This window comes from Drosophila virilis, chromosome 2 (genome assembly GCF_030788295.1).
Source record: "Drosophila virilis strain 15010-1051.87 chromosome 2, Dvir_AGI_RSII-ME, whole genome shotgun sequence".
Classification (NCBI taxonomy): Eukaryota; Metazoa; Arthropoda; class Insecta; order Diptera; family Drosophilidae; genus Drosophila; species Drosophila virilis.
The window spans coordinates 31,877,867-31,905,682 of NC_091544.1; the positions used below are offsets into that span (position 1 = coordinate 31,877,867).

Genomic DNA, 27,816 nt, shown 5'->3' on the forward strand with positions numbered 1-27,816 from the left:
AAATGTTAAGTTGTTAACACAAGAAATAAATCTTCAAGGGAAACACTTAATAATTTGTTTAATTTATGCATTAATTGCACAACTTAGTAAAGCGCAGCCACATTTATCATCGAGAACAATAAAGATGATACAGAAAGTGTCGTAAGAAGATGTTTCAGCAATTTGCAACAGTTTGGGATAAACGAGGGAAGCTTTTAAAATGTGATTAGTGGGGATCGAATGGACGCAATTCTTCACAGTCGCATCATCAAGATGCCCTGGGGATTGCGATCAACTGAACCGAGCCAAATCAAAGGCCGACTGCAAAGGCGCACACGAAAGATTCAGATTGGCAACGAGAGAGAGTAAGAGCGAGAGAGAGAATTCATGCAGCAGACGTCAATGTACGGCAATATTGCTGAGAGAGAGAGAGAGAGAGATGGTGAAAATAAAGAGAGATAAAATCACGGCTGATAAGAGCAATGCATGTGCAATATTGCGCTCTCTACAGCTCTCTCTCTCTCTCTCACTCTCGCACTACAAACTTTATCTCTTTGTATGCGCTTTGCAGACAGCTTTGGGGTCCATCGACTTGGAGTTGGCATTAAGTTACCCAACACTGCTAACATTAGTATTCAATTTAATTGAAATAATTTCAGATTAACCTTTTAACTTTTCATTTATATTGGTTTAACATACGCTATTTGGATTGGTTTTTATTAACAAACTTTATTTTTCTCCAAATGGCAATTAGTTACCCAACACTGTTTACTAAAATTACTTAATTTCATTTAAATATTAAACACACTTTTACTTTATAAAATATGTTTTAATAAAAACAATTTTTTTGTTAATTATTTAATTTGTTAAATAGCTTTCAAGGTGGCATTTTGCGATATTTGTGTGTCTTAAGTCGCCAGTTTTTTAACAATATGAAAACTTTTTTAAATCAACTGATTTTATTTCGTTTTAAACCCTTCTTTTGGATACGCTGCCGCGTTTCCTTAAGGAATATATTTTTTTACACTGCACTTTTTAAAGTGTAGGGCATTCGGTATTCGACTTGTGCGGCGCACACATGTTTTTCGCACTGCAACCAATTGCAAATACAACAGACAGCACTGCCTGGGGCCGGAGTCGGCACTCGGATTCGGTCGTCGATCGTCAGACGTCAGTCGGTTTGTCGGATTCCAACCAGAGCACATGTGCAGCCAGTCGAAGAGCCAAAGCTAAAGTGGTTCTACAACCAGTTTGCTTGCAACGATCGTCCTTAACGGTCGCCGCTTTGCCTCCGTCTTCGCCACCGCCTGCGTCTCGGTCTCGGTCTAGATCTCCATTTCGACTTTGTATTCGTAAATGTTTTTTGTGATAGTTTTGTGATAGTTGAGACTGGGCACAAAGTCTGATCTCTATTTTAAGTATGTATGTGCGTTCTATATTTTGTGCCATAAATACAAATTGCAACAAAGTGCAAAAATTGTTTAGGAATGTAATATTATTAAACGAAAAATGCTAACTAAAACGTAGACAAGTGCTGCGGCTGTGTCTGCCGTTCGAGTGCTTGAAGCGAAATAGTGACTCGCAACTCTGCAGCACGTTGTGTTACGAGATCGCCGAGAGCTGTGCCGCTCTCTTGCATTGTCTCTCGCTCTCGCTCTCTCTTCATCTCGCTCTTAGTCTCCTGCCCGAACTCTCTCTTTGGTTATGCAAGAAAAGCGCGCCTCGGATCGCGCCTTGGCTGAAGAATTTATGGCTTCTCACCTTGCGGCCAGTCTTTGGGTAAGTAAACCTTGCGTTATGCTTCGCGTTATGCCGCTCAGCCCTCAACGTTATTGGTAGCCCATCATAAATGCCAGTCTATACCAATCTTGATATGGGAACAGTTGAGGTCTAGTTATCTGACCAGCACCCACAGGGATCTAGCGCTATATCTGGGCCAGATATGAAGGCAATCTATTTGCAAACAAGTTAAATGCATTGCATTTCTAAGCCCAAGATTAGATCAAAAATTACTCTAAGATAAGTTGACAAAGAGTGGGAATTAATGCCAAAGGGCAACTAATCTTCATGCTTGTCAATTACTGTGACCCTTAGCCCCAGTCGGATCTTTAGGAAACTTTCAGAAATTATGAATAACATTTAAATTTGTGTATATTCGAAAAACGAGGGCTATAACTTCTTTATTTCTTATTTTATTCGATATATAAAAATTCTAGGTCTCATTAAATATATGCTTGATAATCTGAATTTTAGACGCTCAATGGCGCAGAGTATTTAGATAATAAATTGAAAGATATGAATAAGACTAGCAGGATGTTGAAGATGCCATTTGCCATTTTCCATTTGCATGGTGTACAGAGTATTTTAAAGCGAATTGCTTGGATTATAAAAGAAAACTACGTTAATCTGTAGCCAGTTTCTTTGATTGACTCATGTCCAATATACTGCTTAGCTCTTTGACACAAATGAATCGAAATGTGATTCAATCAGAGGATAGACCAGCCCACATCGAGTCCACATAACGATCTGCATAAGCTGCTAACCAGTTTTGGGCTGGACAAGTCGCTGACTTGGGCCGGGACGTGGTCCCGCTGGCAATCACAGTCAAGCGTAGCGCTCGACATGTTTATTTAAAATGTTATCATTTTATCATCGCATGGGGTCGATCCATTGGCAGATCACGCACCAAATGAGCGTGGCCCAACTGCTCTACGCGGTAGTTCGACACGTAATTAACTAAATGAAATTGTTATTTGTGACTCCCCAAGCAGCACTCACTCGCGCTCCGAATAGAAATTAGCTGCGACATGCGAGATAGGCGATCGTCTGCCCCGTGTAAATACGTAGGAACAGCATTTTGCCGTGGCTGAAAAAGTGGGCCTGAAAAGGGGATGGGCGGTATAAATTGCAGAATAAAATAGCTCTATATACGTTCGTTATCGCAAATCTTTCATGCACAATTAACGCGCTCTTAACCAAATAAAACGCCAACTCTTTGCAGAGCTGCTTCCTCTGCTGCCGTTTTCCATTTATTTAAAGACTGAAATTATTTATAAACATTTGTTGATCGCAACAGCAGCTTATCAAGCAAATAGACCCCGCTCTCGAGTATTTGAGTTTGTCTACGCTCCAGCGTACTCTCTCTCTCTTTCTCTCACTCTCGATACTTTTGCAACCTGCTCTGATCAATCGTCCCGAGAAGTAAGTGCAGCGTCATGAATCACCCTAGTGCACAGCAGAGTGCAAAATGTATTCAATCTGAATACACACAACAAAATCGTTTTTCACCGATCGCTTCACTGATAGCCATATCGTATTGTACAGTGAAGGCTCTATTAACGAACAGCTCGCTTAACTTTTAGTCCCAATATTATACTGCTGTTTCAGCTGAAAGATTTCGAAAGAGGTTTGTGGATTCAATCAGATCTTTTCTAACGTGTGGGCGATGGTGGAAGGGGATCTATAGACATACCCATAATAACCTAAGATATCCCAGAATATCTGGAAACTTTAGTATTTAAAATCAATTTAACGAGTACATAACTTTGATACGAGTCTCGTACCATTGTTTTGTATGTCCATTATAATTTGCATCGCTCATACGCCCCAATGTCGCGAACAAATAACCAAAACAAATGCAATGAAAGCCCGCTTCACAAGCAAAAAGAAAGCACAGCATAAACGTAAAAATATCAACAACAAATGTAAAAGCAAAGAAATGCCGGCAAAACGGGCAAACAACTAGGGGAAAGAATACTGCGTAATGCAACTGCAACCGTCGCGAACTCAAACAAGTTGCAAGCGGTGCGACTGAAACAGATTCGAATCAAACTGCAACAGCGAACAGCAACAAAAGCAAAACAACTACAAAGTGCAGCGCCGGCGAAAGTATCAGCAGCAGCAGCAGCAGCAACAACAACAACGTGAAGAAGAGCAACAACAGCAACAATGACAGTGTGACAGCCAGCCAATGTGTGTGAGGCTGCCTATGTACAAGGGCGCGCTTGCATGTCTGCGTGTTTGTTTGCCAGCTTGCGAGAGGGGCAAACGTGTTTGTATGTGTGAGTGTCTGTATGTGTCTGTGTACAGCCCCCAAAAGCATTTCTCCAAATGCAGCGACGTCGACGGCAGCGTCATTCGCTCTCTGGGCTTTGATACCGTTGCCATCGTCCGTTGCATTCAGTCGCTGGTCGCACTCGGGGCCCAAGCAAACACAGCCAAACATTACACATACACAGAGAAATTCGCTCGCACACACATACGCACACACGAACTCACACAAATACATGCGGAAATTCGCTGCCTGCTGCGCTCAACGATTTTTGAGTTCTTCGCATCCGCGTCTTGGGGCCCAATGTGAGTTGCCTTGCGCACGCCAAAGATTTCAGATCGAACAGCAGCACCAGCAGCAGTCGCAGTCGCAGCCGCAGTCGCAGCCGTAGTAGCAGCAAAAAAAAAGCTCAGCTCGCGCGAATCGCGAACCTCCGTCACAAAGTGTGCACGCATAAAGGAAAAGCCCTGCTAAACAAACAGATCGATCATATAGATTTCTTCAGTTGTCTGAATTAATTCCTTCATCTTTTTTTTTTATCACGTATCGTTTATCGTGTTTGTCGCTGTCGTGCTTGTTGTTGTTGTTGTCGTGCGTGTTTTGCCGGCGGCGATCGCTCGCAAAAAAGTTCTCAAGTGATTTTTTGTTTGTTCTGTGACAATATTAACAGCAATAAAAAATGCTGCAAATAAATTAATAACTAATAAACGAATACAATAATTAATTACGCATAAATATAAGCGTAATTTTTAAAAAAATATATATATACATATACATATATTTATAAAACTTTAAATTTAAACTTCATGTCTAAAAGTCAGTTAAACGTTAATTCAATATTCCAAAAATAATCGCATATACTCCCAACTCTAAATAAATAAAACATAAATATTATTAACATTTTGCAATCTGCATACTTGATATAAGGTAAAGCAAAAACATAAGTGAAACAAGACTATTCCATATAAACATTAGGCACAGATTTGAAATGAAACTATTTCTAAATATTCCCATAAAAGTTTCTACAATTAAATACATCTTTACTCAATATATTTTCCTTATCAAGCAGAGAGATATTTATAAGCAAACGATAAAGTATATATTTATACAGAAATAATCAGGACTACTTTAACTGAGAAGGCGTTTTATTATTAAATAGCTTTATTCTCAATCCCGCTTGTAAAGTCCAGACCTGACTTTGAGAAACATTCTGTCTGTCTTAAATTTATTTTTAGAATACAAAAACTTTTTCCCTTCTACTAATTTCCTTTAAGATTAATACTTTGGTAATTTGTTCTATCGAATATTTAAATTAAAAAGTTTGCGTTGCTCTGATCTATACTACATGGTCCATGCTGAGCTCTATTTCAAATAAAAATAGGTAGATGGTATTATGAAGCATCGAATTATTGCCCGTGTGAAATATTATTAGTGAATGCGACATTCGAGTTCTGTAATTTACATATATTTCGAGGATTAGATAATTGGCAGACAGTTTTAGAAGTATCTGTATAATTTATCGCGCTGGGCAGCTCCACCTTTAAATTGTAACCGATATTCACAACATAAGATTACATCAGCTGATATTTGTTTAAACATTTGTTGCTCTGCTTGGTGCCAAAAGGCGTGTCACTGTTCAAAGATTATCAATTGCACAACATTTTTGACCATTTTTTATTTTGTTTTAATTGCCCAGCCACATGCCATGTCAGGCTACAAAAATTTCAACTTTTAGCTTGAATTATTTTGAAATTAGCAAAGAAAAACAAAATTCGAAATATAAAGAAAAATCATATGAAAAGCTCCCACACAATTGCCGCTTAAAAGTGCGTGAAAAATTGTTTGGCTAAATATTGGAAAAATTCTTCGGGCATAATAAACAAATGCAATTTGTTTGGCAATGCAAGCGAAGCGTGTCGAACAGCGTCCAAATAGCATCCCAATAGGCAAAACTTTCATCTTATACGAAATATTATTTCTCCGGAACAATTGGCCAAATTGCACAGCTGTTTGCCTGAACACCCCCCTCCGTCGATTACATCAGCAGCCACCCTATTTTCTAGAGGGGGAAGGGGGTCTGCGGCTGGGCATATATTGCGGCTTGCCATACAAAAATTGCTTATCTAAATTAAAAATTGTCCAAAACAAACTGCATATTTTTTGTTGTACTTTCAGGCCCGAAAATCAGTATAATAAAATTAAAAAATTATTTAGTGCTAAAGCTTAAACAAATCATGTCTTTGTCTTTCTTTGCAGGCAACAATATTGAAATTAATATAAAAATAAACAAAATCTGAATATAAAAAGAAAAACGAATTAAACAACAAAAAAAAAATAAATCAATTACGCACATCAGAAATTTAGTCCACGCCATTTATAGAAATATTGAAAAAAAAAAACACAATACTTAATCTATTTAAAACGGAATTAAATTAAATTATCAATCAAATTAAATTCTTCAATCTGCTTTAAATCTATTCAAATATATTAACACAAAAAAAAGCACCAACTAATTAAGCGTTTAATAAATATCAACCAACTAAAATATTTAAAATAATAATATGAACTATTCAATTTAATCGAAAAATGCTACCCAATTGCTGCGAGGCTTAAAGTTTGAAGGCCAATTAAATAAAATACTTGGGATTACGCCGCGCGCGCAAACAAGTTGAGCACAGTTACAATACACAGACTGGTTGTCCATTTGGCATGGTTTCAGAGGAGAATTGGAACAGCGACACCATGTCCGACTCGGACATGATCGACTCGAAGAACGATGTGTGTGGCGGCGCGTCCAGCTCCAGCGGCAGCTCCATATCGCCACGCACGCCGCCCAACTGTGCGCGCTGTCGCAACCACGGGCTGAAGATCACATTGAAGGGCCACAAGCGGTACTGCAAGTACCGCTATTGCACCTGCGACAAGTGCCGGCTGACCGCCGATAGGCAGCGCGTGATGGCGCTGCAGACGGCGCTGCGGCGTGCTCAGGCGCAGGACGAGCAGCGATCGCTGCACATGCACGAGGTGCCGCCGCCGGCGGGCGCTACAGCGGCCCTGCTCAGTCATCATGGGCATCATCATCATGTGCATGCGCACGCCCACAGCCACGCCCATGCGCATCACGGGCATGGCCATCATGCACATGTGTTGCACCACCAGCAGCAGCAGGCCGCAGCGACGGCAGTGGCAGCTGCACCGCCGCCACAGCCGCCATCGCATCTGGGAGCTGCTGCCCACAACGGCTCGGCGGGCAGTCTGCATGGCCACGCCCATGCGCACGCCCATGTGCATCATGCTCATATGGCAAGCAGCGCCGTCGCCTCAGTGGTGCAACAGCAGCAGCAGCACCACCACCAACAGCAGCAACAGCAGCACCAGCAGCACCACCACCACAGCAACCACCAGCAGCCCCAGCCGCAGCCGCATCAGGCATCGCTACGATCTCCCTCACACAGCGATCATGGCGGCAGCGTGAGCGCAGCCACGAGCAGCTCCGGTGGCGCGAGCTCCAGCAATGTGGCAACTGCCTCAAGCAGCGGCACGGCCGTAGCAGGCGCCGGCAGCGGTGGCATTAGCGTCATAACCAGCGCTGATCAACACATGTCCACGGTGCCAACGCCCGCACAGTCCCTGGAGGGTTCGTGCGACTCATCATCGCCATCGCCATCGTCCACATCGGGCAACGCCGTTCTGCCCATCTCCGTGTCCAGCACACGCAAGAATGTGCCACTGGGTAAGTGCTTAAGCCAAAGTTTTCCACTCGAATACCGTTTATGTCATGTTAAGAACAACGAGAAACCGGGTACTCCAACTTCGATCCTTAAGCAAGTGGGATATAGGCATTTCTTAGGTAACAGGCAAATAGAAGCCATTGCTGCATAAGAGTTTGGCTCAGAGTTAAATAATACCCATAGCAATAATAATGAATCATGATAAATGAATAATGAATAATAAATAGTGAACAATGAATAACGAATAATGAAAAACTTATAATGAATAATTGATAATAACTAATTAATAATTAATAATGACTAATGACTAATTAATAATAACAATAATAATAACAATAATTATAAAAATAATAATTATTAATATTAAATAATAATAGCAAAAACAAATGGAGTATCATCAAAAGTAACTGTCAAGAATATCTGATGCCCAGTCAAAAATTTAAGGAAGATCTATTATAAAATATTATTTTTGGATTTTTTAGTAGCGAAATTTCTAAAGACAAGAATTAAAAAATATTCAAACCAAGTTGTACTTCAATTGCGACAGTTTTACGTTTAATTCAAGGGTGCAGTTTATTTTAACAAGCATTTTGAAACTTCATTCAAGACTATTTTTCCTATTAAAATTCATACTATGCTTTTATGCATTTATTAAATACCTCAGAAAAGAAAGCAAGGCAAAAATTGGCAGACAGCCGACATTGTTGTCAGTCTGGCAACTAAGTGTTTTGTCACTTTAAGAGTCCACAATGCAACCACTAATAGAGGGCAGCGCAGGCAGTACTTACCAACATCTCGACTCTGGGCACGTACACACATGGTGGCAGTCGGGCAGCAGAGCCTGCAACAGGCCTAATCAAGTTGCAGTTGTTTATTGTGGCAGTCCCGAGTCTCGAGTCCGGGCAAAGCAAGGGGAACAGCTCTGGAAAGCTGCCAGCAGTCGCTGGCCGCCCTTTTGGCCAGAAGATGTGCCACTAATTGTTTACTCTGTGGCAAATGGCAATTCCGTGGTATCACATTGCATAATCAATTATTCCGCAATATTGAGGTTGTCAACAGATTCGACTCATATACATTTCGAATTAAAAATACCAATTTTTCAAAATATTAATAATTGATTTTAAAGCTTTGCTGTGGCTTAACTAATTTAATTTAATAATTTAATAATTTAAACTAAGGAATAACTTGAGCTACCCAATTTAAACGGTCTAGCTGACTATTATAATGATTTGGGTTCCAAAACTGTAGTTCTAAAGCAATGAGTTTCAAAATATAAAAGAAAGAGTAGAATATGCAACGTTAGCCTATTTTAATTTATCATGATGCTGTTTGTGATCCTAAAACTGTACCCACAAGACAGTGGCTTTTAAACTGCAATATAAAACTGTAAGAAGATTAGTAGATTATCATGAAGCTAACTGTAACTACAAGTCAGTGGCTTTAAAACTGTAAGAGAACGAGAAAAAGATAATCAATAAGCTAACTGTCAAGTGTTCAGACATTCGCCTATTATTTTGATGTCTATAACTATAATAGTGTAACTAAAAGTCTGTGGCTTTCCTACTGCACTATTAAAACTGTGAGATGAAGAGTAAGAGAAAATCATCAAGTTAACTGCCAAACTTTGAAGGTCATTATTTTGATGTTTGTGACTCTTAAACTGTAAAAAAATAATAGATCTGCAAAATTGAGATTATTCAACATACTCTCTTTTACTTTGTAAACAGAGTGTACAATTGATTAGAAGCGATAAAATGTTTTTTCATTACGAAAAATCCCAAATATTCCTATTTACATTTCACTTAATTAAATAAAATTTAAATTTCATCAATAAAAGCGAAACACATCAAAAATATATACAAGATTTTCGTCAGACTGATCCGTGGCACGTGTAGCCTCTGTCTAGGCGAATATCTAAAATTGGCTGCACAATCAAGACAAATTGAATCGTGCAGGAAGGGGGCATAAAATGAGCATAGGCGCCAAAAGCGTCACCATCTCAGAGGCAACTTTGATGCCAAGTGCCAAATGCCAAGTGTGTTTGGCTTGTGGTGGCTCTTTCTGGTTTCAGTTGATGAGTGGGCAGCAAAGCGAATGAACGTGAAGTGCAACAAAGTTGCCGGGCAGCAAAACAGAAAACAGAAAACTCGAAACTCGAACTTAAAAGTGAGGCTCGAGCTCGGCAACAAGTTTGAGCCGAACGGGTTAGGCGAGGTAGCCCGACAGATTACAGTGGGTGCCAGCCAAGCGTCGGCTACCGTTTGAATGGATCCAGGTTCGAGTCCGTCAAGCGGCAGTCTTTTGCGCATTGTCTTTACACCCATGTCCGATCTGTCCGAGGATATGTGTCTGCATGTCTGAAATCATTGGGTTATCACGCGAATGGGGAAATGTGTCTGCTGAGTGTTTTGATGAATGTACATGACGGGCTGCCCCGACAGGCTAGGCTCATAAGCTGCCGGCACTTGTACTTGTCTGCAATTTAATTCAGTATTTGTATGCGTTCTGTGTGTGCGTGTGTATTGCGGCTGAGCAGCAATTAGAGAAAATACCTGGCCAAAAGAGAGACGCGCGACGAGGCTAAGTGCAAGTGCGCGCAAGAACTGACACTAATTTTATGGCCAGCTACTTTGTTGGACAGACAGCAACATGTACTTATGACATATGTGATTTATCTTCAGCCATTTAGTTAAGCTGGGCAAAAAGACAGAAAAAACATATGTGCAGATATAGATATGCATAAAGATTTGGTATCAATATTTATACAGCAAGAAAACTAGATTTGTTGCTGGAGCTAGCTTGTCAAGGGAAAGGGCTGAAAAAGTCAAATACTTCTTTTGAAATTGAACGGGCAACCAACATTTTTTTGGGCTTGCAGCTATAATAGAGATAGGTAAAGGTACTTATAGGGAAATAAATACATATAGCCCAAGATAGTTGTACCTATATATATATATATATAGGCATAGCTAGACTGAGCAATAGAGATAAGTATGGGTATGGAAACAGACGTGCGCTCTGTGCGCATACTTATAAAGAAATACACCTACACTGCGCTCTTATAATAATTTGAATTACTTTTTGCAAAAACAAATTCAGGGAATATAAAAAATTCTTAAGAACGAGTATTTACGACGTCTTGAGGCACTCTCTACCCTGCCCCCTCCCCTCACCCACAATCTTAAGTTTTAATCGATCCCTGTTCTATTCCTAGTCACGTAACTGCAACTGCAACTGCAACTGCAACTACGACTGCAATTATGAGAATGCTTTCGACTTGGCTGCCAGCAGGTAGTTTAGCAGTCGTAAAACTTGGCTGGCTTTGGGTTTGGCATTCGGTTTCGGAAGGTTTTTATGCCCTCAAACAATTGAAAATGGGAAAGAGGGTATATTGATTTTCAGCAAATGTATACAACAAGCAGACACGTTAAGAATTATCAATTCGTGATCAGCTTTACAAGCATTTGTACAATATTATCTCAAAATTGCATTAAATCGATAAATATTGATAAAGATAGCTGTAGAAAATACAGAATTAAAATATTTATTTTTTTAGATATCTGACTTGTTTTCCGAAATTGGAGAAGAGCTCATTGCTGAGGGTAGAGCATTGAGATTACTTACTTAAGCATTGTAAATTGCAAAACGATCGGACTATAAGAACCGATTTTATTAAAGAAACCATTTCCCGTACCTAGAGCGGGGTTAGGCTTGGCTTCTAAATCGTGCGATACGTTCTTGTGTATGTCTCTATAGAATGGGTATATGTCAGTCGGGCACTCGCACTTGTTTCTAGAGGTATGTAGGGTTTTACGGGTTCGAATCGGTAAGCCGTAAATACCAAGTGGCTCGGCAGTTAGCAGGTTGCAGGCTCGACTGCCAATCGATAGACTTCGGTTTCAGTTAATTAATTTAATGCGCTTGCGCTAATTTCTAGACTCTAAAGACAGGCAGCTCGGTTCCTCTTCCCATGGCGTGCCTGTGTGTGTGTGTGTGTGTTTTTTTTTCGCCAGAAAATCCCCAACAAACTTTGGCGCGCTCGTAAAAATGAAGTTGTAAAATGTATTTTTGTTACCCTTTCTGCTGCTTGTTGTGTTTTCGATTTCATTTCAAATGGCAGCCATATTTTGTTGCTGAAGTAGTTTTGCATTTTTTTTTTTTGATATTTTTTATTTTTATTATTATTTGAGAGAATTGCACTCTGGGGCGGTCCAGAGATCAGCAGGCGCGACTTGACAGGTCATTTCGTTGCATAATTTATGAGATTTCCAGCTAATATGTTGGCATTACTTTTTAATACTTTTGCGGCGCTTTATTGAAAGCCAGGATTATGCGCCCAAATGACTCTTTAATTATGTGGCCAGCAGCAGAGCTGGCCGACAGTCCGGTAATACAAAAAAAAAAAAAAACAAAACAAAAACAACAACTGCTGAAAAACAATTTTAACTTGAACTATAAAAACATGTTGAAGTTGCTTTTATGAGCAGAAAATTAGTCTAGACGAGGCCAAGGGCCTTCTTACTGAAATACACACAACTCCATGGATCTACAATTGTATTTACCGCAACAGCTGCATATTGAACTCATCCTGTCTTCCTGCCTTTCCTCTCTGGTATAAACAGCTCTGGGCCTGAACATTCATTTACGCGTCGACTCTTCATAATCATATGCAAGTGCTTTATCAGCCAGAAGTGCCAATCAGCCAAACCAAGTCAACACGTTTTTATTTGTAAGCTCCTAATTGATTTAAATCGCGTGCCAAAAATGCGGGCAGCTCACCTGACGCCCCGCCTTAGTGCACCCTGCAAGTGCTTATTATAATTAGGCTTTTTTTTCTGCTTCGTTGAAGATGTGAAGACCTTAATTATATAGCTACGTTCGAAAGTACAGCGGATGGCTAATCAAAGGGCGGAAGTTGTAAAACTAGCTTCAGTGCAGCCAACTTGTTACACTATTGAAAACGCAAGAGCCTGCAAATATTTTAATATGGCTTAAAACTATGCTCTTATTTGTCAAATACTAGAGTCTTTTTAGAATATAGCGAGGGTAATACTTTAGCACTTTTAAGAACTAATTTCTAAGAATAATTATAGTATAATATTTTAAAATATTTGTTTGCAATTGCAGGAGTAAGTTTTTCAAATGGAAGCTAAAGTTGAAAACCGTCCGGAAACCTTGTTGGCATATTTTTTGTAGATAAGTGAGGAAATTTGTAAAGATCGTAATATCTGAGTTTGCTGAAGATAGAAAATTTGGTCACATAAACACCATTCCCGCCTATAAAGCAAACTTAATTAGTAGCCAAAGTAAGCAAAAATCTCAGTTGGCTATTGATCAACTGATCAAGAATATATATTCTTTATACTCTCTTCTTCTCTTCAAAAAGAAGAAAAACCAAGATAATTTGATTTCCAATAATTTGGTCAATATAATACGATATTAAAACATCTGATTCGGCTGTTGATCAAGAGTATATATAATTTAGCTGTCTAAGAGGACCTATATGCTTACCACATTCTATGACGATAATTTGAGTACCAATTAAAAAGTTATTCGGATCAGGCATATATAGATATAGAGTTAATATTATTCAACCTCTTTGATTGGGTCTTACTCAACCTAACCTAACCTGCCCAATCATAAATCACAGGCATGCTGGCAAATAATAGATGCGATTATAAACTAAGTACTTGGCACCCTGTCTGACAGATACCAACCATAAATATGGGCTCAATACACAATGCCTCGGGTTGCATTGCAGTTGCAGTTGCATTGAAGAAGTTCTTATCCGCAGCACGATAAATTGCGTGTCTGCGCAAATGTAAACAGAGTTTGGGGGGCGGGTCGAGAAGTGAGTGCCAACAAAGATGCGCACATCTGCTGAGCACCTTGTGGCATGCAACATTTCAATTAGTAATGCAACAAGTTTTGATTTGCGCCAGCAAGAAAAATTTCCCAAGAATTTCACACTAATTGCAATTTAATAAATGCCACCCAAGGTAGCGCCACTTGTTGATTGAGTTAAATGTGTATCACACATTTAAAGAAAACCTGTTAGACTGATTGACTGACTGATGATTGACAGAGTGACTAACTCATTGACTGACGCACCTTGACAATGGGCTTTAAGGAATTTCACGCGCAAGTGTGGAAAGGACGTGGGAAACGGAAACAAGAAACTTTTGCTTACTTTCCGACTGACTTCAAGCTGAGTTTCAAATAACTGTTTCACATTTTTTGAAAATTTCACCTTTCCTAGGTGGAAGTGTAAATAATGATTATTTTGAAAGATCTACGTATAAATTGACTTGTGACGGGTTTTTTGCCACCTTACATTAAACAACGAATTTTGGCTAGAAAATATTGAGCAAGTTTTTATTGTTCAAAGTTTCTCATATAACATTATTAGTTTTTGACCAATTTATTGAAGTGTGTGCTAAGCTAAGCTGATACAAAAATTTCGTACATTAATAAAAGTTTCCTATTCTGGTCAACCAGAAATGTCAAAAGCAGTTCAACGCTCTTCTAAGTCGCAGTCACAACCACATCCACTTACACACACACACACACGCACACACTGTTAGGCAAAGGGCTTTCAATTACAACAATTAAAAAGAGAGAGAGAGGGAGGGAAATACAACACTCTGGGCAATAATTTAAAAAACTAATGAGCCCGCTTTAAGTCTATGCAATGTCTGGACTGAGCGTCTGGTTTGGTACACACACACGCACACATACACACACATGCATTTCCAGTTAGCTGGGAAATTGTTACAGCGATCAGCTGTTTATAACAAGTCTTTGAAAAGTCAACATCGAGTGGCGGTCAACCGGTTACAAAACTGTCGCTCCGCTCGCATTCCTGGCCGCACACATCTGGGATTGCATTGAGGTTTGACCAATTGAGTCCAAATGAGTTGCAGTCCATGCACAGTTCGTAGTTGCCCAGTTAAGGAGCAGGGGATGTTCATAAAATGTTAGAAATATCATCAAAATATGCAAATTATCAAATTAGATTTGTCATTTTATTTATATCTATTTGAATATATCTGATTTAATATATGTTGCGTACATTCGTTATTAGAAGAGCTGCACTGAAATTTATTCCGTGCATTAGTTGATTAGCGCTTTACAATGCATTAAATATCAATTTTGTGATATAAGTTTTTAAATATAGTTATTAGATGTGAATAATTTACAGCACAAGTCGGACTTTTTTCGTTCTTTACACACACACACACACACACACATACACGTACACAGCGCACTTTATGAATCATCTTGTTCTTCTATTTCCCTTTTGCCCCACATTCTTGCATTCTTGATTAACTTCGGTGTTCATAGTTCGATCCTATTAAAATTTTCAGAACTTACATATGCCAGACAAAAGTATTTATATACCAAAGTACAAATATCTAGATATCTAGCTTTTAGTCTAAGAGAAAGAGAAGTTTTTCGAGAAATGGGTGGAGGTTTCTTATAGTATTATTTTTAATTTGTATCTACCAAGCTCCATATCAAGTTTGATTCATCTAGCTACTATAATCTTCGAGATATGCTCACAAAACTATGCCTCAAAATCAAGATTTATCAAAAATGGTAGGAGATATTGAAGACAAAGCCAATTAGTTGCCTACAAATTGTACATAGATAGAAATTAAGTATATTTACATGGTGTGTATACTCTCATTGCTTATTCATAAATGTAATTATCACGCTACTGACTAAGAGAAGCAGGTCAGTCCCTGAGTTGCCTTATCCACATGTCAAGGGCTGCTCAAGTTCTGGCAGGCTTGCCCAGGTGCAGAAGTCGGCGGCATCACAAATTTGATTAGTGTGCACTAGTTCAAGTTCAAACTGGAGCTGCAACTAGAGCCGACTCCGTGCTCACCTAGAGACCAGAAACAGGTTTTATTTTTTCGGAACTAAGTGAACTGCAAATGATTCAGCTTAAGGGGCAGGCGATTCAACGACTTCATTTAGGACTCGAACTGGTCTGCGCTAATGCGTTGCGTGTCCGCACCATTAAAATAAAATGCATATAATTGTGGGTCCACTGGAGTACGCCCCCAAAAACAACAAGCGACAGCAGAAAAGTACATGGGCTGTCACTTGCAGATATTCGTTTGGGCATCCACTCGGTCACATTCACATTCGGTTCATTAAAAACTTGTTGGCATTTCAATTTCGATACATAAAATAAACAAGCTGTTCAAATTGTTGCAGCTCTTGCTGCTCTTGCTGCGAATGTAAATTTTAAATTCAAATTCAAATTGAAATCGAAATGGAAATGGAAATGGAAATTACATCAATCGACAGTGGCCACACGCGAGCTCCAGGCATTCGTGGTCTCGGTATTTTTTCGTGACATTTATCTGCTCGACTCTTTAAGCAGCTTTTTCAGCTGCAAATTGAATTGACCATCAAAACCGTTAAAAGTGTTTCAAAAGTGAATTGGAGAAGTGGACTAGTCTTTGCAGGGTTACTTAAAGAATGCATCAAGCTAAAGTAAATAAATTGAGAGAAAATAACATATCTCTAAACATGTAATAAATGTATGCATAAAAAGTGAATAGAAGCATTTTGATTTACAAACAATTTTTAGCCCAATCACTTAATACTAAAACCCATCCATGAATTGGTTAATTAATAATAATCTTTAAAGACAACAGTGAGAAATAAGCACGATTTAAAATGATTTCTTAAATTAAATAGATTTATCTTAATTTATCTTAAGCTGTTCAGCGGGTTTCCAGTGTTGTTAAATAGGTTAAATATCATACAACAAATGTTAATACAATATTAACTTTAAGGTAAATGATAATAGTAGACTTATATTTCTTTTAACAGCCCGTTTTATCTGTTGAGAGTGTTGTTAAATGGCCACAATTTTATATTAGTTTTGCGGTAATTAAATGAATAATTTGCTAGCAAAAAAGTTGCAAACCTTTCTGTTTAGCACCTGGTTTCATCTAAGGCCCACAAATGTTCAGAGGGCTATTAGTGTTGTGAAATATCAATAATATTTGAATGACAGTGTTTTCCAAAACTGTACATTTAATATAAATAATTGAAATAAATCAGCTTGCCTTTAAAAAAGTGCCCACAAAACTTGCTTCTCACAACCGGGTATTTTCTAAAACTCACGCAAAGTGCTTCGTAATTTATCAGTGTTGTAAAATGACCACAATATTTCATTGAGTGCCTCTCAAAAAACGATTAATTTAATAACCACTTCAAAGTTATTTAAATATAGACTGACCAACAACAAATATAGTCAAATTTCTTCTAACAACCAGCTGCTATCTAAAACCCACTAAAACAGTTTAGAGGCTTGTTAGCGTAATATTAAATGGCCGCAATATATTAATGACAGCATCTCCAAGAATTGTTATATGCTCTTTTTCTTGTTAGCAACTAAGGCTCGACTATAGATGAGTATATTAATGAAACCGCTGGCATTCGTATGGAATGGACATGGCCATTAAACAGCAACTACTTAAACAATTTATTTGTTTTTGTTGCCATCATTAAAACGGCCACAATTTGCTATTTGCTGAGATTCAGAGAGTCTGCCCACGCTCAGCTAGGAACCAAAATGCTCACACAGTGGATGCCCGCCCATTAAAATTGGCAACGACTCTGCGAATGCGCGCTGCTCGCAAATTTTTAAGCGCATTTTTAATTTATTTTCAACATTTTTACAATTCGAAAAACATTTTGGTGGGCCACAGTTAGGCGAGAGTTTCAGACTCTCAGATGCTTGCTTTGGCTTTTGCATCAAAGTTGTAAATGTCGCGTTGAGTCGTAAACTTGAGCGTGTGTGCGTGCGAGTGTGTGTGTGTGTGTGTGTGTGCCTGAAATTATATGGTGTGTAACGACTGGCAGCGATACGAGAAACATGCCCATGAAGGAAGTCCCAGTCCCAGTTCCCGTCCCAGTCCCCATCGCAGTCGCAGTCGAGAACGTGCGCGCCTCAAAGGCAAATTACGTTGCGCAGACGCATTTAATGAGCTAACTTAAGTTAACCCGACTCCGAGTTGAGCCGCGTTTTATGATTTTTGTTGAATTGAGCATTTTTATATACGCTGTTTGGGTAATGAAAACGGGCATATTCCATAACTCTATGTCCGTATGCGAACCATAGCAAGAGCCTTCCAATTTGGAGTATATGTTCCTAGTGTTAAGCCACGGCAGATACAGTGTGTACATTTGTTGGTCACGCCTACTAAAGGGCGCTTAAATCACAAATATCTATCAGCTGATAAATACAGGGTATGCCGCAGTCGGTTGCCAAGGATTTCAAAGTTTAACTTGAATTGTATATTTTCAGCACAATCTCGAACAGATTCGCATGTATATATTTTTTTTAATTTTTACGACATTATTAGCAAGGCGTATAGTGAACCCTCGCTATGAAGAAGCTTTCCCAATTATATTCAGCTGAAAAATACAGGGTATGCCGCAGTCGGTTGCAAACGATTGCAAGACTTAACTTGATCTTCCTAATTTCATCACAATCTCAAACAGATTCGCATATATATATTTATTTATATGTTTTTTTTTTTTAATTTTTACGACATTATTACCAAAGCGTCTAGTGAAGCCTCGCTATGACGAAGACTAAGGAACAGAAAAGAGGAATTAGGAGCATATTTGTTGTATAGAACATGATATCCAATTGAATGATTTCAAGTTATTACTACTCTTACCAATTAAATAAAAAGCAATGCTAGCGCTTGAGCCTAAAAAAAGTTCGTCTTAGCGAAGTAAGCCTGTCGTAATATTTATAACTAATCAGCGTTCGAGCATTTGCCTATTTCTAAGTATCATTTATGAAAACTTGTTGTCGACTCATGTTTTTTATTTTTTTTTATGTTGTGTCAAAGGTCATTGGCCGTTTTATGGCTGGCTGCAACAATTGGCAATCCCTTCGAGCTAGGTGCTAGATGCGAGAGGCTCTTCAGCCCTAGGCCCTGCGCAACCACATTATTGGTTTGAGATTTCAAACATAAAATTATAATTTACAACTTTGTTTTTATCTTTTTTCTTATTTTTTTCGCTTGTTGTTTCGTGTTGCGCTGTCAAAACATAAAACAACGTGAAGTCTTTTTAAGTTGATTTTTACAGCGCGTAACTTTGCGAACTGCGCAGCTTAGCTTATGGATTGAAGAGGACCCAGACCCAGATCCTAAACCCTGGCCAGGGACGTATCTGGGGTTCATTGTGCGGCTCGGCAAAACTAATTTAATTAGCTCTGCTTGTGGCTTTCCATGATTGCCCCTGCGCGAAATGGGTTTCCGTTTTAATTTTGAAGCGCTTCCTTAAAGGCCTCATGCTCGGCTTTTATAATCGAAAAGTTAAGCCCAACTTCAGGTAGTTTAATTGCAGATGCGGTGTCTTAATAAAAAATATATATATATAGTCTGCAGTCTTGACCTTTCTATCAGCTCGTTTTAATAGATCACAATATCATAAAAGATTGGAAATAGGCGTCGAAAAGATAAGAAAGTTAAGAGGTATAATATCACTCCGAGAAAAACTTGTACTCTAAGTTATAGTAATGAGGGGAACGGAACTTATGCAGTTTTATTCTCAATATTTATATTCAAGCTAATTTCATTCTTCAAATAATTACTAAGCAACAAACAAGCTTCGTTAATAAAAATGCCCGCACATGTAGTTCATATAGGTTAAGAACCCTTAACATTTTCTCTGATTGATTTGATTTGATATGATTTACATTTTTATACGAGCACGAGCTGCACCTACTTTAGCATGCAAATCTATTTTATTATTATTATCGTAACTATGTCAGTTTGACCTTAAAATGGTTATCGAACTCGAAAGCACGAGTATTCAGCGATATATACAGTATATATATTCCCATATTGCATAATATCAACAATGCCAACATTGACGGCAGCCCCAATGCAAATGCTCATCATCTTCATCATCATCATCATGATGTTCATTATGAAGTCAACGTCTTTTGTGGCTGCTGTTGAAGAAATTTTAGTATGATATGAGAACGCCCAGGCACAGTGTCTTTGTGTTTAGGTAAAGTTGGGACTTCAATTAAAATATAGTCTTATGTACACAATATACTAAATATTTATTTTAGATCTGTTTGTGTTGTTCTCTTTTAATTTCTGTTAATATTTTGCCTTTATCTAAATTCTTTTAAAATATTTTACCACAATTTTAGGGCTTTGGTTCCACTGTGCTTTTATTTTACCTTGAACTTGAATTATTTTCCATTGCACTGCTTTTCCGTATCTATAGCTACTCTGTGGACACACACACACCCTCACACTTATTTATATGTACTTGTGCCGTAATTTATATTTACATTTGTATATGTAAAAACAAACGCACATGGCCCAAGGGTGGCCCCCGGGGGCTGCACAAGCGAAACACAAAATGCAAATACGAACAGAATGAAAATGTTGAAATAGGGTCTTATTAAATTAATATATCTGTAAAGTATATGTTAAATATAATTTGTTATTTATAGAAATTCACTTATATAGAAAAAAATATAAATACAAAAATATTTCAATTGACTTTGGAATTTATTGTCTTGGGTTTAACGAGCGTGTTACATTCTTGGCAAATATCAAACACATTTTTCCATTTCCCTAAATATATATACTAATATATTGTAATTAAAGAATTTTCCAGTTCCTTTTCGTAATGTTCCCACACGCTGAACCACTTAATCCCAAATTAATTCAGCAATAGATTTTTGACACCCACGCATTGCCCATTGGGAAGCCGGCCAAAAAGTCGTAATAGCCGACAGATTTTCAAATATTTTTGTTATTTCTATTGGAATAACAACAACAATCCTTGCCGCAAATAAATTAACTTTTAATAGACAAATAGGCGGTCCCATATTTAAGAACTGCAATGAAAATCTTGCCAAGAAAAATTGCACAATTTAGTGCCACCTTCGCTAGTGTCAATCTAACACACACACATACACACATGCACACACACTTGTATTTGATTTTCATTGTTTTTTGATGAGCTTTTTTTTATCAGCATGTCAATTTGTTTTCCCTAGACTCTTGCAGTAGAAATTACACGCCACATTATAAGACAATAAAGCACGTAGCTCGTCGTCTGGGCCCTGTTTAGTTCCGGCCAGCTGGTCAGCTCCAGACATTGCCAGAAGCTATATATGTATATATGTAGTGCCTGCTGCAGACACGTCTGACCAATTGGAAATTCATTTTCACACACACTAGACACACATTAAAATTGACAAGATATGAGTGTTTGCTATTTATGTGCTTCTTGTAAATACGCGTGAATTAAAGGGAAAGTAAAAATGTATTTAACGATTTGATCGGAAAAGACTTGTGCGGAAAACAGCTATTAATCGGGCCAAGTAATCTTTTTAGCTAAATAAATTTGGGGTCTATCGGATAAATAACAAAAAATTTTCTGTATAACAGTTTCATGCTTATTTTCCAAACTTGATTGTGGTTTATCCAAAATGGATGAAACACGTTTTCGTTCAGTCTTTAAATCTTTTAATTTTTCTTCCAGGAGTTGAAATTTTTCCACATTTTCACATTATAAAGTTATTTTGAAACAACCAGATGCCCAATTTTTCTCCCAGGAGAACACATTTTCCACTTCTAAATAGATTTCCACATTTAAAAGTGATTTTGGCTAGAAGTAAAGAAGATTTACGCAACTCAAATTTTCACAAGCTTTTCAGCTTAGAGGAAGAAAGTTTCGAAAAGCTTACGATTTCCAGCTCCAATAAGTTAATCAATCAGTCAATCAATCAGTTTACGTACGTATAGATTGATGCATTTTCCCACAAGCATGACATTAAATTGAACTTAGAAATATTATAAAAATACAAATACTGCAAGTGCCATCATAAAGAAATTATTTCAAGCGAATGACAAAGTCGAATGAATTGCACTTGCATTTGTTTAGTGCACACACAAGCACACACACACACACACATACACACACACTCGGACACACAACAGCTGTCTGGGCCAGTTCTCTCGCGTGTGTTCAGAGAATGAACCCCACCTGCATCCATCACCCGTCTTATCTACGACAGTTGGCACGTGTAAGCAATTTTCTATTATAATCGCCAAGCGTATGCACTCTCTCTCTCTCTCTGTCTCGCGCTCTCGCTCCACACACACACACACTTTCCCTCTCTCTCTTACAATTTGGCTTGGCAACAAGTGCGAAAACTGCGCATTGCCTCTAATTTATGCTTGCTTGGACTCTTGAGGGGGCTTGAGGCTTTTTTTTTTGTGGGGTGTTTGGCAACTGGTGGCAATAATTTTCATATTACGCATACGCCGCGTTCCACGCAAGAAATAGTGTCTGAGGCGTTGCTATTGCTTTGTGTAATTTATGGGCAAACAATTCGATAAGCCTCGGGCCAAATTTTGAGTAGTACAACAAATTTACTTATAATGCGATATAATTATGCCATTAATTGTCGGCATTTAGCCATATTTATGTGCGCCCCGCAGCTAACCTATATTTAGAATTGATTTATAACCAAAACTCTTGTCTCTTTTGTCACTTTGCTGGTGTGCATAATTTATTTCTATTTCTTTTTGGTTTTTGTAATTGTTTTTAATACTAAGTGCTTGCTTGATTTGATTTTTTCCTTAAGCTCGGGCCATATCCTAATCAACTCTCAGCTGGACAGGTTTTTTTATTTTCTAATTCGCATATCAAGTTGCCTCACCTAAATGATATCATATGACGCTCAATAAATTTCATTTTTATGTCCAGTTTTTAGCCGAGCAAATCTAGTTATTGGCCGCATAAATTCATTTGTAGTTGCGCAAGTATAACGAGTACTCATGAATACTCGCATGCCTATTCACATATCCATTCCATGAATGTTTCTGATAACTTTGCTTTATCTAAATATTTGTTGTACAATTTGGAAATGGAATAAAGTACGACAATCCATCAGTTTAAGCTGAATCATCGAGTAGTAAATTTATTTATAATTATTTGATATATGAAATAATTCAAAATTATTTTTTTAACCATTTTCTACCATCCCCCCACAACAATTCGCCCCTTTCCAATTGGGATCAATTCAGCCACAAACACTGCATAAATTATGCGGAACAGACCCCACCCAAAGTGCAGATCAAAAGCTGTGCGTTAATATTGAATATTGCAGACGAGTTTGATGCGAGGGTTGCTGCCACAAATCAATTGCCAGATTGAAGGAGAGTCCTTTAAATGACAAGGACGCCATATCAACTGATTTATATCACAGTCGCAGCAATTAACGCGAATGTAAAGGGCAGCAATAAAAGAACAGCGGAAAAGGGAACCAAACGAAACAGGATAGAGCAGAATGTAGTAAAAAAAACAAACAAATTAGAGTGCGAACGACTGTCAGATTCCCTTTTGTACTTTTGTACCATATTAAGACCTGGACCCCACACTATGGATATTTTTGAGTTGCAAATAATTTTTGTGTTTATTGTACGACATTTAGCATGCTAGTTATATGCATATAGAATAGATATCTACACCTCACATACGTCTGCACAGTTACATTATACCCCATTTGCATTGCGTACAGGGTATACAAATCAACGTGGCCGTGCGATATATATTTTTGGTGCTTTTCATTCTTAATTTTATGAGCGTCAAACTCATGCGATGCCAAAATGTGGAAAACCTTTCGCACAAATAAACATATGTAAGCATGTTTGTTGTTATTGTTTTTGGCAGTTGTTTTTGTTGTTGTCGTTGCTGTTGTTGTTGTTGTTGTAGAAGTTGAACGTCGTCATCAACGTCAACGGTTTTGGGGCGCTCGTAAAAAGCGCAAAGGAACATTTTACGATGGCACAGTCTAGCAAGCATTTGGCGTCTGTCTATAAGACGAATTACCGCTAAATTCTCAGTCCGTCTCCGCCTCGTAGAGGGCCGAGTCTAAAAAACCTGCAAGTAGAGAGTACAGCTGCCTTAGCCTGTCCAAGGCAATCGAAATCATGTATGAAATTAGTAAGCGAACAGTAGCTAAAAGTTTGCCCAAGCACATTAGCTTTGGCCGTCGGCCACTTAAGCTGCAGCCAATTGCCAATTGTCCTTAATGGCCGTGCCTGAGACAGAGAATCAAATCTTAATGTACACGGTAGAAAATGTTGGCTCAAATTCAAGGGCATTTTGGTGTAAATAACAACTTTAAAAGTTGTTTATATTCAAAACATGCTGTTATTAAAGAAAGAGGCCTAAAACAGCAGCATAGTTAAGTTATAAAAAGTCCAAAGCATGCGAACTGGGGCTTTCGTGTTTGCAAGGCGAGCGCCCTTACACTAGACTACAAGTTGTCCAGACAAATATTGAACTTAACTTTGTATGTGAAAAGATTAGAGTTCAAAGGAGAGAGTATATAAAATTGAAGTTTTAATTTTAATCAGGGAGGAATCGAGTTCAAATCTTGGGTGTATATATGAATGTATATCTTATGCTTAAATAACAATAATTTACTAAAGAAAATGGTAAATTTTTAATTGAAAATTAATTTTAATTTCTAAAGCTGATTTAAGTCGGCCTTATATATAAAATAGCTAACAATTTTTCATTGTGTAGACCAGCATTCGCGACCGCCGTCACATTTGCAAACTGTGACAACCCTAGCGGATAGATAAGCGCCTAAGCGCTGCGCTTATCACACAAGAAAAGGGCAGCCAATAACTTGTGCAACTGTTGATCTTCTGTCTGATAGTTGATAAGGGCACATGTGCATTTGAAAGTGAAAGTCGCTCAACGTGAGCTGTTTGTACGAGTGCCGCGGGCGCGGGGCAAGAAAATTGATAATGGGCTGTCGCCCAGAGAATTTCAGTCGACAGACGCGCCACAAACTGTTGCCAAATTGAAACAATGCCGAGCAATTTAACTCAGACCGATATCATCCAGAAATCTAATTTTATATAGAGAGGTGTCGGCGGCCCACGCCCAGGAGGTGCTGCTGCCTAAAAATAGTAGACTACAACATTAACATTTGGGCCAATTTGCGGCGTTATTTATGGCAGATTTTGTCGCGAGCCATGCCAGCAAACTTGACGCTTCATTTAGTTCGCCAATCCACGCGCAGACAAATTCAAACATATTGTTAGATCGGCTACTGAACTTTTTCTTATACCCTGTACCTAGTGAAATTTTAGGAGGAGACGGAGGCACCTTTCAAGCCACAAAGTACATCTCACGTATGTATTCTTGAACATAAGTTTCTCAAAGATGGGACACCTTTAAATATGACAGATATTACTTGAACATCATGCACTGGAAAAATAGATATTTTCACCCAAAAACACACTCCATTTACTTAAAATAAAAATACATACATTTTTAAAAAATATTTATAACATTATAGAAGCTAGCCAAGAGCGTACTCGTCAAGAATATTTCACTTTTTGAATAATTAACCGCACTCTCTTCAAAATTAAAAGATTTCAAGCATTACAGCATTGATTCTTGGTATATGCACACAATTAAATGTTATCTTAAAGTTTTGAAAATATTATAGCATCGAACAACAAGCGCCGAAGTTATTCAAGAACAAAACAGCGAAACTTGTTTCGTAATCCGTTTAATTAAAAACGGCATACATTAATTTTGAAAAGTATTAATACTATAAATAATAGCTAAGAGCGAGCTAGACAAGAATTTTTCACTTTTTGAATAGAATGCACACAATTAAATGCGATCTTAAAGTCTTAAAAGTATCATAACAATCGGATAATAAGCACCGAAGTTATTCAAGAATAAGTTTTTCACACTATGGAGTCTACGCGTAGTAGAAGCACAGTTCGAAGCTGTTACGGCATTTACGATTTTCCAGCGGCCAGAGCAGTTGCACATTTTTCAATGCTCAACTTTGTGAACCGGCGCCAATTAGCTAATATGAAGCTACAAACTGTGCACAATTTATTTGCAAATACATAAAAAAATAGCACATTTTGTATTAGATTTGAAATATATATAATACAAGCTATACTATATATAACTATTTTTTATGGCTGAAAAGTGGGCACCTGGCTGTCACAGTCAAGCAATAAAACGCTCAGATTTATGGCTTGGCCACAGCTGGAATAATATTATAAATAGTATATATTATTTATATTTATTCATATTTATTTCGGCTCTTTTTGGAATTGAGCTGAAATTGTTATTATTATGATTTGCCTTTGATATTTTATCAGGCGCCGACAGAGCTGCAAACATTGTGTGTGAGTGTGAGTATGTGTGTGTGTGTGTGTGAGAACTAACAAGCGAGTTGGCATGCCTGGCACGTGTAATCCATAAACAGTTGACGTAGTCCTCGCGCGTGCTGAAAAAAGCACACATACAAGTAAAGGGGCTTGAAATGGGAGGGCGCACCTCTCTCTACATGCGACTACACTGAGAAAAATGTAGCTGTATGCAAAAAAATATATATTAAATGATTGATTGACTAACTAGTAAGCTTCATTTTTTGCTAATGTGAAATATGTTGCCTTACGTTTTCCAATAAGAAACCACATTTTTCACATTTGTCAACAATTTTGGTATTCGCCCCGAATAATTCGTTATTATGAAAAATATAAAATATAAAATACTACAATATATATATGTTATCGACAACTGTCACTTGCTAGTGGAATCGCACAATGTGAAGTTTATAAATGTAACATATTTTAAGCAAAGTGGAATTAGGTTATAGCTCATAAAATAATATGGCTGCATTTCTCAACGTAGTTAGGAAAAGTGTTGTAAGATTTTTAATTTTCAACTCTTTCATCGCATAAACATTCGATTCACTTTCAAAGATGTTTGTAAAAATTTGTTAAGAGCCAAGATGTGAATGCGCAGCTTTTCTATTTTTAAGGGTATACAAAATAAATAAAACTATAATTTGAAATTTAATTTTCTTTTTAAGTGTATACAATTCCAATACGAATAAGCTTATGTACGTTTGTGGTAGCAACAGTTTGCCACTGCCGGCAAGTAGCAAATGTCTCGGTTGATGATGGCTATTTCCAGGTTGCCGTCTGGTTAGCCCTGTCAGCGTTTCTGGGGCTCGGAAACTGTTTGTTTAGCTTCAATTGCATTGATGGCACGACCTTGAGACTAAATTGCAACTAGCTAATATAAACGAATCCCGTTTCAGAGCCCTTTAGAGTCCACAATATTTGGCTCAAATTTAAATCACGTATACGGAATACTAATTAGTTTTAAATGCTGTAGTTAAATGGCAAAAATTAAACTAATAAAACTTCTCTGCACTTACATTTCGTAAACGCTAATATACCCCATTTTGTTAAATAGAGAAAATTTATGTGTGTGGGCTACTATATAAATAATATTAAATTTAGCAATAAAAACAGTTGCCAACATTTTTAAATATGAATAACAACGGCCAATTGTAGCCATATGGCACCCAGCAATTAAATAGCAGATTAACAACTCTGCAATACTCTATTTTTTATTAAAGGAATGTTTTCTTCTTGAATTCTCAAATTATTCCAAGTTTTCATAACTCTTATAAAGAGACTCCTCTAAGTATTCTAGACATTCTATTCTATTATCTAAACAAATTGCCTGCCGATTCCATTTTACATAACCTTCTGGTACAATGTATTAATTTTATTTGAAAAGTAAAAGAAAAAAAATTACTTTTTTTATATACATACCCTGCACTTAGAGTCAGACAGTTGATAAGCCCTAAGTTTAGGGAACAATCAAATTGATAACAGAATAATGGCGGAGCAATGAAAACGGAATCGCTACCCTAACAAAAGTTAATCAGCTGCTGCTTGAAGCTGTCACAAGAGAATCAAACAGAAGATTGTCTAATCTTGGCTAATTAATACACTAACATTACTCGGGGCATATGCAAAGTAGAGTCAAAATTTTAAGTTCAAATAAAAATTTCAACACAAAATAATAATTTTCCGACCGTAAAAGCAAATTGACAGCGCAAGCTTGTTATTTTCGATAATAAAAAAAACTAGAAATGCGAAAGGGTTATGAGCAGGGGCAGGTGTTGAG

The 27,816-nt window shown here is 37.8% G+C and overlaps 2 protein-coding genes across 4 annotated transcripts in view; one reads left to right on the top strand and one right to left on the bottom strand.

The window, feature by feature from the left end:
* Positions 1 to 27,816, bottom strand: part of nxf4 (nuclear export factor 4) — a 114,493-nt gene that overhangs the window by 75,255 nt on the left and 11,422 nt on the right. The gene's annotated exons all lie outside the window — the stretch shown is intronic.
* Positions 1,156 to 27,816, top strand: part of dsx (transcription factor doublesex) — a 46,499-nt gene continuing 19,838 nt past the window's right edge. For 2 of the 3 annotated variants that reach the window (XM_070207421.1, XM_002056562.4), the window contains exons 1-2: positions 1,159 to 1,758; positions 6,287 to 7,763. In XM_070207421.1, the coding sequence (XP_070063522.1) occupies positions 6,740 to 7,763 (1,024 nt within the window). In that variant the 5' untranslated portion in view covers positions 1,159 to 1,758; positions 6,287 to 6,739. Of the gene's footprint in view, positions 1,759 to 6,286; positions 7,764 to 27,816 lie in introns of all 3 variants that reach the window. The other variant, XM_032433658.2, reaches the window with a different exon arrangement.